At 42.8% G+C, this 20,159-nt stretch overlaps 1 protein-coding gene across 1 annotated transcript in view; it reads left to right on the forward strand.

Moving 5' to 3' along the window:
• Positions 1 to 2,119: 2,119 nt before the first annotated feature.
• Positions 2,120 to 20,159, forward strand: part of camk1da (calcium/calmodulin-dependent protein kinase 1Da) — an 84,066-nt gene continuing 66,026 nt past the window's right edge. The window contains exon 1 of the mRNA XM_005942679.3: positions 2,120 to 2,504. Within this exon, the coding sequence (XP_005942741.1) occupies positions 2,404 to 2,504 (101 nt within the window). The 5' untranslated portion in view covers positions 2,120 to 2,403. The remainder of the gene's footprint in view (positions 2,505 to 20,159) is intronic.

Below are 20,159 nucleotides of genomic sequence, written 5' to 3' on the forward strand. Positions count from 1 at the left end.
AGTCAGCTGCCAGTTCATTGAGTCCATGTATGCCCTGTTTCAGACATCTTTTCAGTTTGTCGTTGTTCCTCAACAGCTGACTTCCAGGCTAGTATAGTGTTTTGTGGATACTCTTACGGAATGCATTCCCTGACCAGGATTGAAACCCTGACCTATTGTTCCAAAGACAGTAATGTTTAGTACCGCAAAATCCAGCTTCTTTGGTTGGCACCTAAGCAAATGTGTCAACCCCAGCTCCTTAATATGGTAGATCGTGACTGCATTTCAGTATAACATCAGCTGCTAAAGAAATCCTTTCATCCATCCACACATTACATCAAGTCAGATGTCAGGTAGGATGGAAGCTGTACTGAGGGTGGGGGCTGGGAGTGGATCGTTTAATACAAGACATTTCAGAGTGTGAAATCGTTGGAGGGTTTGACATTAGAGGAAATATGTATATCAGCATCTCAGCCAGGCAAATGATTTCTGTACGTGCGCACATGTCTGCATTTAAAATATCAGTGTTCAAGCTGCAGGCAGTAAGTGGGCCCCATTCGTCTTCCTTGACCTTCATCTTCTTTTTTAACCATGGCTCTAACACCCACCTCGGATCCTCCCTCCCTTTGCAGCCGGGTAATCATCTTTCACCGGGGGAGGTCAGATTTGCTGACTCAGAGAAAAAGACTAGGATGAGGGGGGAGAAGCGGGGGGGGAGGGGGGGAGAGGAGTTTTCCTCGGATGCTGCTGAGGAAGAGCTGCAGTAGTTTGCAGCCGGAATACTCATGAGCAGCTGAAGCTGCAACACATTGTCCTCCACCCCCCTCTCTCTCTATCTCTCTCTGTCTCCTTATAGTGCAAACATAACCTAGTGTGTGTGCGCGCGTGTATGTGCGCGTGTGTTGTGGGCAGTAACGCGGCCTGAGCTGACCTCAGCCCCTGCAGCTGTCAGAGCCCGGGGATCACCGCTCTTTCCGTCTGCAATCCAGGTGTTATGAGGACCACTGTAACTTAGGTGAGCACGCTGCTGCAGCTGGGCTCCCCGCTGATCCCTGGGCGCCCCGCTGAGCCACATGGACGCCTTTAGGGATCCCACATGGTGATGAATACGTGATAGCTGTTGTCATAATGCTGGCGCATTGCGAATTTGCTGCTCAAAAGAAGTAGCAGGATGCAAGGAGCAGCATTCCACCGGCTCCCTTTAATGTCATAACACTCACTACCAGAGTATGACTTGGACGCAGTTGTTAAATAAACAATCACAATCATAGAAGCAAAGAGGTGGATTTGAACACACTAGATATTTTGTGCAACAGTGGGAACCACCCTCCTGGTCCCCCGACATGTTGATGGGGGGGGGGGGGGGGGGGGGGGGGGGGTTTCACCAATTAAAGGCGTTTATTAAAGACGTTTATCGAATTGCAGGTGGAAGCAGATTAGCCGCCAAGTTAGAGATGCTTGGCAAACGCGATGCCGGAAGTTGTGAGGTTCTGTCTTCAAAATAAAACAATTTTTGGGGGGAAAAAAATTAAGTGGCGTGAAATAAATCACTCCAGATAGCGTATATGTGAAACTGTTTGATAAAACGTCTATCAAGAGTGAGACGTGATTAACCAGTTTGGTGAAAGTGAAGTATGAGTTTCCATTTTATTTGACTGTAAACCCAGAAAATAGGTTATTTCAATTATTGGTTAATTTCTTATCCAGTGAATGGAAAAAACAAAAACAAAACGTCATTGGATAAGAAAATAAAAAATCTGGAAGAGTGTTTTTTTAGACTAATTAATTTATTTACTACTTCCCGCCCCCATTGGTGAAAGTCCAGAAAATTAGTCTACTCGATTTATTTTATTGTGTTTTACAGGGGTTTTTTCACCTTTTTTCCCTTGTACATACCATAAGCTAATGAAGTCTGATAGCGTCAGCAAATGATTTCCCCCGTTCTTAGATCCTATGCTTTGAGTTTACTGTTAGCCTAGGGATTCTGGGGCTGATTGAAGACTGTATAATAGCTGTGGCGGTTGCAAGAAAAAAAATTATTAATAATATTATTCCAGCTAAATTTTGGCTTGTCAAGTAACATGCTCTTATTTTGAAAGACCACGGCGGAGGCTCTTTTGTCTTTCGTCTACGTTTACGCAGCCACTATCCAGACGGGAGGAGGAGGCAGGAGGGGAGCGGGTAAAGGGAGAGAGAGTGAGAGAGAGAAAGAGGAGGAGGAAGCGGGGACACGGTAACCTGCAGGAGGACTCACATGGTCCTGCAGCAGCGGATCCCAGACCATCAGGACTCTCAAACCCCTAACACTCTAGCCCACGTCTTCTTCCCCAACACCACCCCTCCTCCTGTAGTCTTATTTTATTTTCGCATCCTTGCTCCCGCAGCCCAGTGTTGGGGTCGGACTTGGGCCGGCAAAGCAGCGCCATGGCTCGGGAGAACGGAGACACCACCGGCAGAGGGGAAACGTGGAAAAAACAAGTCGACGACATTAAGAAGATTTTTGATTTTAAAGAAGTCCTCGGCACGTGAGTACACACGGTTTTTGTCTGAGTTCACCTCGTTGGTCTGAGTGATAGTCCAGTAATATCCATCCGGGCTTGTGTCTGTCTACAAACGGGGCTGCTGGGAGAGTTTACGGTGACCTTACTGCGCTCGGGGGCAGCGTTCAAATGGACTTGAAATGTGCATGAGTGCTGACTCTTGGACCGCTTTCTACATTCTTCTTCTGTGTTGCTATTACTGTAGTCTTCTTGCGGATGCTTGTCGGAGCTCTGTGGTTGCTCAGCGGGGGGCTTTAATCACGTCAGTGGATTTCGTGCTGTGGCATCGCTGTGTAATAAAGCACCGAGTACTATTAATAATGACTTTATAGCAGCTGAATATTCCGCTTACACAAGATGTTCAGCTGTTTCAGTTTGTTAGGGATTACTTTTAGCTAGCGTGATAACTGTTTACACCAAATATTGAGAACTTCTAGCTAGCTTCACAATTCACAAATGTTATCTTTTCAGTCGTTTATATACCCACTTCGGCCTCTCGTCGTTAGTTCTGCCTGTCGACATATATTTTTAATCAGTGACATTACACACATAAATGATTGTAGTGGTTTTAAATCAGGGCTTTGTGGTATCAGCACATCAAGTGTAGTATTTTCGTAATGTTTTGAAAGAGGCTTGCAGGGCTTTTGAGAGCTTTTTGAGTAGCTGTAATCAATGTTGTTGTGCTCATCTTTTCATCACATTGTCAGATTCCCATGGAAATGACTGTACACGTATTTCATTTATTCCATAACAAAACATGCAGAGACTTGAGGATTGTGTTAGAGCTGACAAAATCATTTGTAAAAAGGGTGTTTTTTATGCTATGGGTGGCTTTTTACTGGTATGGCATGGGTGCACTTGTCATTTTAGAGGTAGCGATGCATTTAAATATTATTAATATTGGCTGATGTTGGCCCTGTCTGTTGATTTATCTGCTAAATACCTATACAGTCATCAGCCACTTTCTTAAGTACACATCTCTAATAATGAACGGGTAGAACCCCTGCTTCGCCTTCAGAACTACCTTAATTCTTAGTGGCAGAGATTCAACAAGGTGTTGGAAACATTCCTTACAGATTTTTGTCCATATTGACTTGACAGCATCAGACAGTAGCTCCAGTTTTGTTGGCTTGCGCATTCATGATGTGAATTTCCTTGTTCAACCACATCCCAGTGGTGCTCTGTTGGGCTGAGGTCTGGTAACTGTTCTGATATCTGATATACCTGTATTAGTACTGTTCCTGCTGTTCATCATAATTAGCGTTGGTCCAGGTTCAACACTGCGGTCATGTTTTTTTCCTGCGTAGACATCAGTAGACAACCTTTAGCAACATCCAGGAACAGGATCCAGGATCCAGGAACAACACCAATATGGGGATGTCAGATACACCTGATGAGTCATGTTCAAGAAACCAGTTTGAGAGGATTTGTGCTTTATGACATGGCACATTACCCACTAGTAGATTGGTTCAATGTGATCATAAAGGGGTGGACATGGTCAACAGCAATACTCGGACAGGCTGTGGCATATAAACAATGCTCACTTCCTACTGAGGTTCCCAAGAAAATATCCCCTACACCATTACACCACCGCCAGCAGGCTGAACTGTTGATAGACTCATCAGAGCAGGCCATGTTTTCCATACTCGTGTCAACCAGTCTTGGTGAGCCTGTGTGAACTGTAGCCTGACTTTCCCGTTCCTAGTTGTCAGGACAGGTACTTGGCAGGGTCTTTGTGTTGTGCATTGAGAGATGCTTATTTGAGTTACCGTTGTCTTCCTATCAGCTCAAAGCAGCCTGGACATTGTCCTCTAACCTCAGGCATCAACCAGGGATTTCCATCCTGAGAACGCCCGCTCACCACATCTTTTTTCTCTTTTTCAGTCCATTCTCTGTAAACCTTAGAGTGCGTTGTGTGGGAAAATCCCAGAAAATCAGCAGTTTCTGGAATACTCAAGACTAGCCCGTCTGGTTTGGCAGTAAGTGGTGGCTACTCGCCTTACTAAGGCACTTTGTGTTGGTTTTTCCTTGAATTTTGTGCATACAGATGTCTCTGATTTCCCTGTAAAGTAAGTACAGTAGTTATTGCTGTTGAATGGATTTACATTCGTTTAGTGACTCCTTCTGTATTCTTGTTTGTTTTCCTGGTGGCTTTTTTGTTGTATGGGATGTTTACATAGGGGCTTCTACAGTGACTTAGGATTGCTGCGTTGTTAAAGGTGACCTTAAGCTGTAGCCGTGAAGGGGATTTTCTTGTGGATGACAGCGAGGCTTTAACAGACTGCAGGAATTTCATTCCCCTGGCAGCTGCAGCAACAGCAGTATCACCAATGCACTCGCAAGCTTTTTTCTACTTCAAATTAGACTCCTTCACACTTCCTCTCCTTGCTCCCTCTCCTCCTCATTTAAACAGCAACAGAAACACAGGTCCGCGCCTCCCAAATCTCTTGACAGCCAGTCCCTGCGAGCATCTGTCTGCCCTCTCTGGTTTCCTGCTGCGAGCAGTGAGCTGCGCCTGTTTGGACGGCAGCCTGGAGGGAGACAAACAGGGCGGACACAGATTGGGATTAACAGCAGACAGATTAGAAGAACTTCCCCTGAATAGGAAGGAAGTTCCGTCACATTGTGTAATGATGCTAGACCGCTAGCTTGTCTGGTCTGCTTCTGCGCCACAACAGCCACAAATTTTGGACCCGACATTAAACACAGAGACAGGGACACACAGAAATGCACAAGCTCAGGATGCAGGCTGGTACAGGATTCAGTGATCCGAGTCGGCCATGTTGCAGCCACACATTAACCAGGGCTGCTGCTGACGGGTCTTTGAACCTGATGCATCAGCAGAAAGGGGATACAAATGTGTCTGTGTGTGTGGGATGAGGGAGTAATTTGTTAGGAGAGAAGGAAGAAGAAGAGGAAGATGAGAGGTGACTGGATGTGAAACAGATCCGTTTTGAGTGATGAAGCTGGGAGATCAGGGAAGAAAGCAGCAGACTGGAACAGCTCACAAAAAAATTCCTGTATTCCTGAGTGTGTTTGCTCATTGAGTTTCCAGGGTAACTTTTTTCTTCGGTACCAGCACTGTGTTCAGGTGTAGCAGCACGTTTATTTATTTAGTTATTTTTTGAGGAGGGCAGTTGAAAAAGGACTAGTCAGACTGTTGCTGCAGTGTTGAATGTGCTCTGCGTCAGCGTTTTGGAGCTGCATCTGCACCGACAGGATTTGATGTCACAGACCTGACACCGTCTCCTCATGCTGGATCATCCTTGATTCTTTTTGGGATAGTGTGTTTGTGTGCACTTAAACACCTCTTCTGTTCTGGGTCTTAATACCAATGTGTGACATATATTTGTGTCCCCTAACACTGGATAAACCTCAGAAGGATTAGCTTACGCTGGCAGCTGTGTGTGCGTTCGTGTTTATGTGTGGTTTGGAGTCATGTACATAAAGCTCTCCTTGGTGTCTTATTACCCTCTCCTGGTGTGCATGCTCTGTGCATCCCTGTCGCTCTCTGCTCAATAATTCAGCACTAACAGCAGTGTGTTCTTTGTGTGTACACGTGTGTGAGAGCCTCAGGTAGGCTGCAGCTCTCAGCAGGAGGGATGATGATGAAGACGAACGGGACAACTTTAAGCATCCGGGGTCTGTGGTCATATCCAGAGTTCCAAATATAATCTTCCCCACCCTGCGCCCTGAACCGTTTTTCCATTTCATAAATAAATGCGATAATGACACAATTGAGAGCGACAAATGCGAACTGAGGAGGAAACACTAAGGCTTGCAAACCAACAAACAGGAAAAGCAGCTGTGATTTTATTGCTATATCGATTTAGTGCTTTGATATCATTAATATAAATGTTAGTGTAGGGATGGCTTGTGAGCCAGAAGTACCTGAGGTTGGTGATATGCATAAACTGTAGGTTCCAGATCTGAAAAGTAAGGCTACATGCAGGTTAAAGTGCCTTAAACCAGTCTTCTTTTTTATGGCTTGCAGGGTACTACTCCAATGGTTTCAAAAGTAGCTCTAGTTCTATATAAGTCTATGGGAAGACATCATTAGGCCCCCATTCTTCTTCTTTTGCTCCCTTTAGGGGTCACTGGGACTCACCTTATCTCTTACCTCAGAAAAGACTCACCATGCAATTCCGGATCTCTCCAGCACCTCAACTGGCTCCCTCCTCCCTTGGAGGAGGAGTCTGTCCTAGTCCTCCTTCTGTCCTCCCAGAAGGAGGACTAGGACAGATCCAGGATATATTTAGAGATTCCACCTCTCATCTGGCTTGGAAGCACCTAGGTGTCCCGCTGCCAGAGGCAAAGGAGATGGCTGGGAAGAGAGAGGTCTTCTTTGATTAGACATCTATCCACACAACCCAGACGTACATGAATAAATGGAGGAGATTAGAAGTGAATGATTTACTAAGTTGAGTTTTCAGTGATGCAGCTGGACAGATCGATGCAGAGAGCCAGACAACCATTCACGCTCACATTCACACCTAAGGTCAATTTAGAATCCCTGTTTAACCCAACTCCACTAACTGCATGTCTTTGGACTGTGGGAGGAAGCCGGAGTACCTGAAGAGAACAGGACGTGTTTGCGTGCAAACTTGCTGTGAGTCAACAGCGCTTACCACCACATCACTGTGCCTTAGGCATACTCACAAACCAAAACAATAAAACAACCAGTGATTAACTTGGCCAAAAAGCCAATATATTCATCCAATCCTCCAGCATTTGTAAGGCAGTCAAATCTGAATACTGCTGCCCTCAACAACAGCATGTGCTTACCTGTGATGCTACTCTGCTACATGTGCTGCAGAGTGCAATCTACAAACAGTGAAGCTGCTCTGACTTAGAGACTGTGACAGCATCATCCGTGAGCATTTTTCAGTAATGTGTTCAGTTAAAAAAGAAAAGTTCATATCTGCACATGTTGAACAACAAATACATGAAGATAGTCTAACAATACATTTTGTTGAGGTCTGCAAAAGTGTCACTGAGTACAGTGTATGCCAAACCTTTCATTAGCGCTGTGCTTCGTGTGTGTGTAAAACAGAGACTGAAAGTAAAGTGGTGGCCGTGATGGTGATGCATTGTGGGAACTTGACTGTCCCATCTAGGGCACGCTGCCCTTAATTGATGCTCTACTTCCCTGCGGTTGGCACCGTTCTCTACACTGTTTCTGGGACTTCACAGTCCACCCTCCCTTCATCTCTCCAACCTTTGAGATCTCTCTATAGCTCCTCTTTATGTCTGCAGCTCTACTTTGCTTATCTCGATTGTGTAGCTTTGCTGTGCCAACATACACGATGTCGATTTGAAAGTTTCTTTTCTTCTTGTTATAAATAGCAGCTTAAAAATAGAACAAAAGATGATTGTTTGCTATGTGACAACTTCATTAGTGGACTGCAAGCCCACGCTTTTAACAGTGCGTGTATGCAAACATGCTTTTGTGTGTGTTTGTGTGTATGTGTGTGGGGGGTGTAGGTAGGTAACTTTGTACATATGTACGTGCACGTTGATTTTTTTTTTTTCACAATCAGTTTGAGGCTTGAAAACTCACAGTGTGTCACCAGGCTTATCTGTGCATCTGTTCCATTTTCTTTATTTCTGCCGTTGAGTCATTTTCTCAGGCTGGTAAACTGTGATTGGTTGTTAGTTGTTGATAATCCTGTAGTGTTTTGTTTAGTGTTTTGTTTAGTTTTTTGTTATATGGGATCCATGTGTTTTGCCAACCGCTCTGGTTTTGCAGACCAGACCCAGCTGTGCGTCTGTTAGGGTTGCAGAGATGCTCAGACCTCCTTCTCCCTGGACACGATTTGTCCAGGTGTACCGGAGGGACATCAATATAGATAGTAGAGCAGGGCGATATGACCAAAAGTATTTATCAAGATATACATTTGAATATTTGCGATAACGATATAACTGACGATATAATTGACACTAGACAAAATACTTTACTACTCCACAACTTTATTAGTGCAAAAAACCCCATCAATGTATTTTCATTTAAACAAGCAGCTGTTTTTTATGGGCGTTAAAGTTATATAAACATGTAACAGTGCAAATGCAAATTCCTCGCTGACAGTTTAACCAAAAGGCATTTCCAGTGGAAACTGGCCGACATATCCTCAACATAACCATGTATGTTGTCCACAAAACTTAAAAAGAGGTTATACACACACAATACGGTAATATTATGTTGAAGCACTGTACGTATCACTCCGCGAGGCGCCTGCCTGTGATAGCCGTAATGCTCCGACAATCCATCAAGCGGTGCGGCTTCGTAGCTTAGCAAAGTCGTACTAAAACATCTGACAGATTTTCGAGTGCCGTGCACATAAAATTGTTTCGAGGTCAGTAAACACAACCAGAATTCACACGGGTTTATAAGGGGCGCTGTCGATTTTCAGAAAAATCAAAGGATTGATTTTAAGTGCGCCGTATTTTCCAAAAAACACGGTAATAACGACGGCCCGCTAGCATGCTCTACCAAAAATAGTGTTTTGTTGTGTATCTGACGGACAAAAGCTAAACCAGTTCCACACCACTGAAGTTGCAGCATTTTTACAAACCAATTCTGGTTCATCCGTTTCATTTAACGATCCACTTTCGCTCTTCTCTTCGTTTTACCCATATTCTATCGCGATTTCATTTTCCTATCGTTGCCCAAAATTACACCAGTATTACCGTGAATGGTATGATATAGCCCAGCCCTAGTTGGGGGGGTGATAAATACATTTTACAGGGTTTATTTATCGGATAAAATACGTTAAATGTCACTGTTATTATTGGCCGGCCCGGAAACAGCGGGGGTGTCCAAATTCAGAGGCTGCTTCCACCTGAGGACCCGGCCTTCGTCGTCTAAAGAAAGACGGGTAGTACGTCACAGGCTCGGTCGGTGGAGTGAAACTCTGCCGTCTGCTCCTTGCTATCTAAAATATAACCGGGCACTGATGTAAACTCTCTTTTTGTTTGACGTTTATTCAGCTGTGATAAAACCCCAGAGGAACCCTCCAGAGGTATTAATAAAGTTTAATTTAATCTAATCTAATAACTTTAATCTCAGCCATACTGATTTAGTCACAAACAAATAAAACACTGAAAAAGCCAAACAATAACATTTTTAAGTTATCAAAGTGACTTATATATCATGTTTAACCCGAGTAGTGAAAGACCGCGGGGGTTTGAAGACAATGTGTCGGTCAGCTCAGATATTTGAAGTTTACACAGCTACATTCTCACCTGAAAATATGTTAAAAGTTTTTTTGCGACCCAGAAAGAGAAATAAGAGTGATATTAAAACTAAGTAGCTGCCGACATTGTTGGAGACTGGAATTGGCTGGGCCGCGCTATGAATTCTGTGATATGGTTTTTCAATTTTGTTGTCCGGGTGGTGAACGTCTGGTGTCCTGGTGCAGCCACAACAACCTGGTGCTGAATGCCCAGAAGACAGTGGAGATTATTGTGGACTTCAGGAAGCACACAGCTCCCACTCCCCCCCATCATCCTGACTGACACCCCCATCACCTCTGTGGACTCGTTCCGCTTCCTGGGTACCACCATCACCCAGGACCTGAAGTGGGAGCCCACCATCACTTCCGTCATTAAGAAAGCCCAGCAGAGGATGTACTTCCTGAGGCAGCTGAAGAAATTCAACCTGCCAACACGGACGATGATGCAGTTCTACACTGCAATCATCGAGTCCATCCTCACCTCCTCCATCACCGTGTGGTACGCTGGAGCCACTATCAGGGACAAACAGAGACTGCAGCGTGTTGTGCGCTCTGCTGAGAAGGTGATTGGCTGCAGACTCCCATCTCTGCAGGACCTGTACACCTCCAGGACACTGCGGCGTGCAGCCGGATCTCAGCTGACCCTTCTCACCCTGGACACAGTCTGTTTGACCTGCTCCCCTCAGGCAGGAGGCTCCGGTCCATTCGCACCAGAACCTCTCGCCATAAGAACAGTTTCTTCCCCTCTGCTGTCGGACACATGAACAATAACCGTATGACTGTTCCCACCACTAACACATGACCCTACGCTGTGTTCACTGCATCATTCCATGTTTGGCACTGATCACCACCTGCACTCATGTATATATCATGTATATATCTATCCACTTAGCACTTTTAATTCTTATTCTTATTTTTATATTTTTATGACAGTATGTTTGCACTGAAGCACCGCAGCAATTTCCTAATGTTGTAAACCTGCTCAACATTTGGCAATAAAACCCATTCTGATTCTGATTCTGATTCTGATTCTGAAATCTGGAAAAATTCGGGAGAATTGTGGCTCCGGGAGATTTTCGGGAGGAGCACTGAAATTCTATATTCTCCCGGAAAAATCGGGAGGGTTGGCATGTATGGTTGTGGCAACATCACTAACCTTGTCAAACACCTCAGAGTAAATCATATCACAGAATATGACGAGCGTATGTTGAGGTGAACTGAAGAGGAGGACAGGGACAGGTGCTGCTAGGGCGAGACAGACGTCTCTCACAGAGTCCTTTAGTCCTGCAGGCAGGCAAGGTGTTCAAATAGCGCACAACTTCAGTTTTTTATTTCTATATGATGAACCCTGCATTATTAAGTTGAAAATGTCTGATAAACAGTTTATTTTGAAAAGTCTCAACAGGATCTTGAGCTTTATTGTGAAAGGTTTATGTGGAACATAAACAAGCGGACACGCGATGGTGTTAACATCGTTGTTGCTAACCATAACGCATAAAAACAGGCGCTTGTCCGTCCGTAGTTTGGTTATATTAAATATAAGAGAAAGAGAGAACTTTAAGAAATTAATATAGCCACTACAGTGACATCAAAATGATGAAAAAATATTGCTGTAAACAGTTTATTTTGCGACACCACGAAACAAACGATAGCATAAAATGAAACGATAGATGTTTTTATATCGTCATCCGATATATATGTTATATCGAACAGCCCTAACCCTGAATATTACTTGGTATCAGATCGGAAAGGAAATCAGTGCACATCACTAGCCCTCATGCGATTGTTTGGCCCCCTTGGCTCCAGGTGTTGTGCTAGACAGTGATCGTGATTACCGTCCGCGGGAGCACGCGTAGCTGCTTAAAGCTGTAGCGTCCAGATTACTTACGTAGTCAGCTACTTCCGTGCAACTGATACAAGATGCGGTAAGCTGAACACAGCTTCAACCATCTGTTTGTTGAAAAATAGTAACGGACCGCATTTTCTTGTTAGTAACTGTAACTGTACTAACTTGTAACGCCGTTATTCTCATCACTGTTTAGCACCCCCATTATTTCAGCCCGAATGCAACTTTTTATTCATTTACTTATTTGAAATGGTTGTTGCTCAGATGGGAACACTTCGGAAAGCTGCCACTTCTCTGGCTTCCTCCTCAGGTCTCAGACACAATTATTTAAGTTTCTCTAGTCGCACTTTCTCCGCCTTAGCAATGCAAGCTTTGCTCTCTGCTTCACGTCCAGGTAAGTGTGTTTCCTTATACAGATAAAAGTCTGATTCACTAAAATATCAGTCAATCAATTTATTTATAAGCACATTTAAAAACAACACAGGTTGACCAAAGTGCTGTACATAGTAAAAAGGTAAAAAGTAGAGCAAACGCACACAAAGAACAAAACAAAAACGGAGTCACAATTAAAAGCTAGTTAGTAAAGATGTGTTTTCAGACGGGTTTTAAAGATGTCGAGTGTTGGAGAGATCCTAATTTGAAGAGGTTCCAAAGTTTGGCCACAGCAATCGCAAAGGCTCGGTCTCCTCTGTGTTTCAGTCTGCTTCTAGGAACAATTAGAAGCAACTCATCAGCTGACCTGGGAGTTCTAATTGGAGTATTTTTATTGAAATTTCAGAGTGGTCTGACAGAGCTAATCCGTTTAGAGACTTAAAAACAAGCGATAAAATCTTAAAATCAATTCTATAACATACTGGAAGCCAGTGTAAACAAGCCCAGACTGGGGAAATATGGTTGTGTTTACAAGTGCCTGTCAAGAGTCAGGCTGCAGCATTCTGAACTAGCTGAAGACGAGAGAGCAGAGCCTGGTCTAAAGACTATTACAGTAGTCAAGCCTGGATGAAATGAATGCATGAATCACTTTGTTGAAGTCAGCAGATGACAAAATGTTTTTAATTCTTGCAAGGGCCCTGAGCTGGAAGAAGCTGGCTTTTATAATTGAATTTATTTGTTTCTCAAATGAAAAACTGCAATTTTCCAGAAGGCCAAGTCACCCCTAAAAGAAAAACGAGGGTCAGAAGGTCCAAACAGTACAATCTCAGTTTTTTGAACATTCAAAAAATGTAATGCAAACCATGATTTAATGTCATCGAGGCAGTCAAGCAAAATTTTTAGGGAATCCATAGAATTCTTTTTAAGTGTAAAAGTAGATTTGAGAATTATCGGCATAACAGTGACATGAGATTCCATATTTTCTGAAAATATATTCTAATAGGAGCATGTAAAGGGAAAGAAGTAGTGAACCAAGGATAGATCCTTGAGGGACCCCACATGTAAGGGGGGGTGGATGCGGGTGAAGATAAACTTCTGTCAGTGCAGTTCCTTCATAGCCACACAGCTCTCCAGTCCTGACAAGATAATCCCATGATCCACTCAGATCTAAAAGCACTAAAGTGGCAGAGTCAGCAATTAATAAAAGATCATTAAAAACCTTTAAGAGCAGGTTAAGAACCTTTCCACGCACATATTTGTAAACGTGGCCGAACATACTCGAGTGATGTTTAATGATGTTCCGAGAGGCCAACGGAAAACAGTAACACTGCTCATGCTGCTGCAAGTCTACCGACCCCCAGCACTCCTTGTCCTCTTTGATCACGACAACAAGGGTGCTGGGGGTCATCCCCAACTGCTAATCTCATCACAACAAGCATTTGTGCCCCAGCAGGCTGTATCCCTGATTTCCCTCTCGAACAGCAGATGTTGTTGTCAGAACTCTTTAGAATTGCGCAACAGGTCTGAAACCAAATCCCCCAGTCAGGAAAAACAAAGCGAAAGATTACCGTCCAGTTCTCGACGCCACCTGCGTTAATTTTGTCTGACTGTCATCTCCGTACATCTCATGTTGGATATCATGCAGAGGGAAGGGTTTTGTTTTTTTCTTGTTGAAGAAAGTGTATTCAGTGCAGCATATTTGAGGGCTGCCATTTAATTAATATAATATTAATTAACATTTAATTAATGAATTAATTAATAAGTAATGGGGAAACATGATTTTGTTTTCCATAAGTGGGAAAAATGGAGTCACAGTAAAATATAAAAAAAAGTTTCTGCTGCGTAACGCCAAGCCTCAAATTTATCTGACATTTTATTTTTTAATGTACGACAAATGGTAGTGCGTGCCGTAAATGAGAGAGTAATAGAGTGAAGAAATGAAAGGTTACAATAAAGAATGGTTTTTAATGTCAAACCTTCAGCTGCTAAAGCAAAAACATGTATTACAGCACAGAAATTGGCTGTTCCTACAAATCCTCTGATGTTCCTACATGAACTTCCCCGCACTGTTCATCTATTTGAATAGGTGGCTGTATTTAGACATGAGCAGCAAGACACCAGTGTGCACACAGCTGTTCACCAGAGCAGTGTCACAACAGCACAGGGACAACAGGCTTTCAAGCTCGGGGCCATTATAAGCTGGATGCGGTTGCTGGGAGGCTTGAAATAGAGCGCTGATCCGATAATGGACTAAAGTTTATGATCATTAATACTCAGAGGTCTGAAACACGTGTCAATCTGTGCAGACAGATAGGTGTCCCCCCTCCACACCCATGCAAACGTGCATACACACACATGGACACACCAGCAGTTTTGCCTCAAATGCATTTAGTGATGAGGAGTCTCGACAGCTGGCGAGCGGAAAAGCTACAAGGCTGTAGCTCAAATTTAGCAGCGCTGAGATGTCAAACTGATTTCAGCTATTCAGTACTAATTCCTGTGGAAATGCTCAACTCATTCATAACAAACCAGAACAAACACCGGCAACATTTAGGTCAGTAATGACAGGATTCTCAAGTGCTGTGTACAAATCAACAACAAAACTGTTAACGGGACTTTAAATCCAGCGTTTTAGGCTGGGAACCCTCACAGTGACACCACCATGTTAACGCCAGGTTAATTGCTGGGATCCGGCAGAACTATTTAAAAATATATATATTAAAAATAAATAAATTGTAAAAATGAATCTTTCTTTCAACCCAGATTTCCTTTTGTTCTCCAGTGAGCTCCTTTGGAAGCTTTTTAAACTCAAATCTGATTTATTCATGGGGGTGGCTCAGCAGTGCAGTGTTAGCACTGTCGCCTCACAGCAAGAAGGTGGGCCAGATGGGACTTTTCTGTTTGGAGTTTACAGGTCTCCCCGAGCCTTTGTTGGCTCTCTTCAAATAATCTGCCTTCCTCCCACAAGGCAACTTCTACCTGTGATAGTTAGGATGGGAACTCGTTTTACAATTTATAGATATAAATTAGTTAGAGTTAGTTATATTCCATCCATCCATCCATCTTCATCCGCTTTGTCCGGGGCCGGGTCGCGGGGGCAGCAGCCTAAGCAAAGAGGCCCAGACCTCCCTCTCCCCAGCCACCTCCTCCAGCTTGTCCGGGGGAATACCAAGGCGTTATATAGTTATATTCCATTTATAATAAAATAGTCTATAATCATAGCATCTTCAATGAGCCTCTTATATAATGGAGACGAAGACAAAGGGAGTTCTCAAACATTTTATTTAATAATGGAAAAGGGCAAGTCTTTTCTTGATTGTAAAGACCAAGGAAAAGGTGGTTGGTTTTAAGAGGAAACCATCATCCCAGCCCACCATGACATCATGACTATGAAAGGCGGAAGAGGAAGTAGTTCCTTTGAATATAGACAATCCGAATGTTATAGTTTCTTTCCACTGTGTTCCTGTTAATGATAAACCACAAATTTACTCTAAATTACTAAAATATCGATATTTTAATGAGAGAATCTGTTCTAGAACATAAATGATTGGTATCGGAGGAATTGATATTTCAGAATCGATCCGCACATCACAAGATGAGTGCTGCTGTTTGACTGAGGAAGAATAAAGTAGTCGTGGTAAGCCAATCACATGACCACTTAAAGACAAAGCAACAAGGTGATATATACCAGTTTTTAAATTGTGTTGATAGGCCACGTAAAACCAGAGTCATGATAAACAATATATACGCGGCGTTTTTTCCTCAATAGTTTCGTCACGTTTACTGTCTAAGGACAGCGCAGCGACCCACCCCCCCCCCCCCAAAAAAAGAAGGGGAAGTTGTTAGGAGTGACGGCAAGAGCAGAAGAGAGAGAGAGTTTTGAGATGTGAGAGATTTGTGACGTTTAGCGTGTTTGGAGTGTGTAGTTAGTGTGTAGTGTTGTGGATAGTTTTGTGTTGTGTGTCAGAACAATGAGGCGACTGCTGTCTCCAGGTAGAAACAGGAGTGATACACCTGCTGCTGTCAGACCTGCAGGTATCAGGCTGTGATGTTCTCCTTTATAGTGGACAGAAATTATTTTTTTTGGAGTGGCACAAATAATTTGTGTGGCATCTTATCTTATCTTATCAACTACAATAAAAATCAAACCTAAAATTTTGAAGAAAAAACCCCAAAACTAAATGAAATGATTTTGTAAACTTGGAAAACTAACTAAAATAAAGGAAAAATACATAAGAGATATCCGTAGTTATAGTTTATGTTAGTTTGGTAAGTTCTTGTTACAGCTTGCTTGATGAGGCATGATGATGGACGTGTTTATTATGACTCGGGATGTCTGCAAGACTGTGAGTCACTGCTTTCAACAAGTTCTGTGTTTTTATTGTAACACCTGTACTAATTTCTTAAATCTTGCCTCTGACACATTTGACACAATTTTAAGTCCAGACTCCAGATTGTCCAGCCCAGTTGGGACACAAAAGCCACAAAAGACAAAATAATGTAAGGAATACAGGAATATGTTTAAATTAAATGGCCAACAACTTTACACTGGATGGATAGTCATTAATTTATTTCATATAAATATTTGTATTCATTCAGAACCTCAAGCTTAAGCAGTAACACCTTAATATCAAAGAGGAAAAATACACAAATATCTAATATTATATGTGTAAGACATGCTGTATATGTAACATTTAGGTACATGTTAGACTGAGGTGCAGTAATTAGTCCTCTTGGGTACATTCATGTTTGTACCTGTAGGGGCCGCTGTTTCTGAGAATGTTGCTCTGGTGGTCAAATGAGAAAGATGTGTTGAATCTTAGCAGTGGCAACGAGGCTTTTAGCAAAATAATGGACTAAACATGTAATGAACAAGAATATTTTCAGTAGCTAGTTAAATAAAAACAATGTCCTTGCAGAATTGTTTCATGCTGGAGGAAATTAGACCTTCTGACCTCAGCATGTCTTTAAAACCCTTGCAGCCTGCTAGCTAAGAAGCCTACACCATGTATGAGTCAAACTGAACTAGTCTCAAAGACCTGACAGTGAAACGAAATGCCATCATTCTGATTTGAAATGCTTCTGTGATTCACTCTGTCACTGAAACACAGCAGATGCAGTTTCCTGGATAAGTCAAAATGAAGTGCCTGTCAGTAAATGTCATGGTTACTCTCAGAGGAATGCTTTGATTGCTTTGTGCTGTTTTCTCTGTTGTAGTTTCACTTCAGGCTTCCATACCTGGCCTGTGTTTCCTGTTAGTGCCACTCAGAGGTAGCTGCCGCTTCTATAGAGCTGCCAAGCGGTCCCAGTTGGCAAACCATACTATTAATTAGCTTAAGAGTCACACTGTTCCGTAGTACACGCCTGGGCTTCAGTTCAATGCTTAATTCATTTTCATCTTCTCCCATAATTCCTTGCATTGCCGCAGAAGCACGTGATGGCCGAATGCAGTGAACGCCGTAGCTTTCTGTCCAGTTCCCATCACACAAAGCTGCGTGGTGCTTTTTTGAGTTGGATATCCACTAAGTAGATCGCAGAGGGCCACTGAAGACTTTTATTCTTATGAAAGTGTTCCAAGCCATCCATTTTCTTAACCCCTTTTCCAGGTTAGGATTGAACCTATCCCAGATGACAGTAGTAAACGCTGATGTCTGTGATACCCACTGCTCTGACCAGGGTGGCAGCCTCTACCTGAACAGAAATCAAGTCAGAAAGCAACTTAGCATATTTCCCCTGAAGGCTTTATTGCTTCCATTAGAGCCAGGAAAAAAAAATGAAATGCTAGAGCGGAGGAGGAGGAGGGGAAGGAAGAAGAGATAAGAAATGAGGAATTGTAATGAAAAGCAATGAGGGAGGGGAATCGAAGCAAGTAGAAGCCTAAGGGGGTGGCCTCAGGGGCTCTGAGCGTTGTCCTCTTTCATTGCCAAAGAATAAGTAAGCTGGAGGTGATTTTTTTTCCCTGTCACCCTTTCACTCCTTCCACCATCTGCCAGTACTAGGAACAGAGCTTTTGATTTGAAAGTACAACACTTGTCTTCCTGTTTTATTTTGTACAGCGATTCAGATCGGCCTTCCAGTCCAGCTCAGTGGCTCATTATGCAGAACACAGAGTAGAAGCTAATGGAATCTTCACATTCACGATTGCCATCACAGTCTTAATTAATTAATGGTAAACTGCAGCGGCGTTAAAGGTTCGTCCCAGAAGCACCTGACAGGATGCAGTGCTTCGAATGCATAATAAAATGATCAATCAGGCTGTGTGCGCCAGTGCCTTTGTCCTCTACACAAACATAAAGATCTGTGCTTTCCCTTATTTCTGGTCTGCTGCTGTGGTAGCACTGAGCAGGAGAATAGATTGCCCTGCTAGGATTGATTTTTTTAGGGCAGGAGGAGGGAAACTCCAAAAGAGGTCTGTTCCATTCAGTTCAGTGATGCACTCATGCGTAGTAATGTGTTGGGTTTTTTTCCGACCCTGGAAATCACCAGAGGATACCTTTGAATCATATTAGCAGACGGCTATTGAAATCTTGTCTCTGGAATCAAGATTGAGCTTAATGGCAGCTATCAGTCCAATCCTAAGGAGTAGATGAAAGTACTCATCAGCTCCACATGTCATCACCGGAGTGTAATACAAGCTTAACAGGGAAGTTGTGCACAATATACTACTGCTTTTGCTGCTTGTTGCTTCTGTAAGGACATACACGCACATCCAGGCCAACAAAAGATTAGTTGTTGTGCTGAAACAAGCCAACAATAAAAGAAGAGAACCAACAGGTCCAACAGGCAAGGCTTCAGGTTTGGTATTGTTCCACTGTAATTGTGCATAATATACCGGGATATTTATATCTTAGAGCAATTTTTGTTATAATTTGTAATATAAGGTGTAATTTAATTAGTTACTGTTCTTACTATCTTCAAACAACTTCAGAATTTTGATTTTGATGATTCTGATTTACTATTTGTTGCACCCTTGCACAACCTTTTCTTGCACTGAGATTTTGGCAATTTAAATTCTGACCAAGAAGCACAGTAGCACGCACAGCATTTTGTTTTGAAAGCATATTTCCACAAATGCAGGTGATACCATTAAGCTTTTTCACCAGCTGAAGCATTGCCAGTGCCTTGTAGCACTCACGAGTCCCAGACACTTTCACCCCTATCGTGCACTACTACAGAAATTGAAACGACACTGTGATATCACGAATGCAACACCCTACTGTGTTGTAAAAGGCACAATGCCAGTAAGCACAGTTGAATATGTCTGATTTAAGCGGCTGATTAAAGTAATTGACCCTCGTTACCGACTCCCTAGACATAAACATTTCCCTCAGTTACCCCCAGCTACCCAACAGCTGTGGCTTACTTCACTATCACGTCGCATTTGAGGTCAATTTGCACATATGATCCATGTAGAAAAGTCGACCCATATCCATATTTTGTATACATTTGAAGGTTTCTCTAATTTTTTTTTTTTTAGATTAGATAAAATAAAACTTTATTAATCCCCCTGGTGGGTTCCTCCTTGGTTTTTACACAGCTGAATAAACATCAAACAGAAAACTGATTAAACAGAAGTGTGAGACGGTCGAGAATTTACGCCAGTGTCTTGTTATATTTTAGAAAGCAAGGAGCAGACGGCCGAGTTTATTAAACTCCACTGAGATAGCGGTGACGCTAATCAGAAGGCTAGACCATCCAATTTCCCCAGCCGTTTACTTCCGGCCTACCCGACCTTCTGAGGACCCGGCCCACGTAGACCGCGAAGGCTGGGTCCTCAGGAGGATGCAGCCCATGAATTTGGACACGACCATGGATTCACTTAACTGGACCTCTTAACTTTGTTTATGGTGTTTGAGTATTTTAATGCTGTTAGCTGACAAACAGCATAGCTTGTTGTGTAGTTAATTGCAGTAGCAGTCTGTGTGTTTTTGTGAGTGAAACCTTAGTGCTAGCTAGCACTAATTAGCTTGTGTTTGTGTTTCTGCTGATGGAGCTCGCTAGTGGTACTGAAAACTTTCCACCCTTTTTTTGTTTTTTTGTTTTAATACAGTCATTAAATATTAAAAAACCACAATATCTTAATTTTTGCAGTTCTAAAATTAGGGCTTCAGTCCAAATCCACAAACTGTCCATCTTTCATATACAGTTAAGTGCTTTTTATTGCTTATTTATTGCTTTCTTTGGTTTACA

This window comes from Haplochromis burtoni, unplaced genomic scaffold (genome assembly GCF_018398535.1).
Source record: "Haplochromis burtoni strain Fernald_Lab_line unplaced genomic scaffold, NCSU_Asbu1 Contig_178, whole genome shotgun sequence".
NCBI lineage: Eukaryota > Metazoa > Chordata > Actinopteri > Cichliformes > Cichlidae > Haplochromis > Haplochromis burtoni.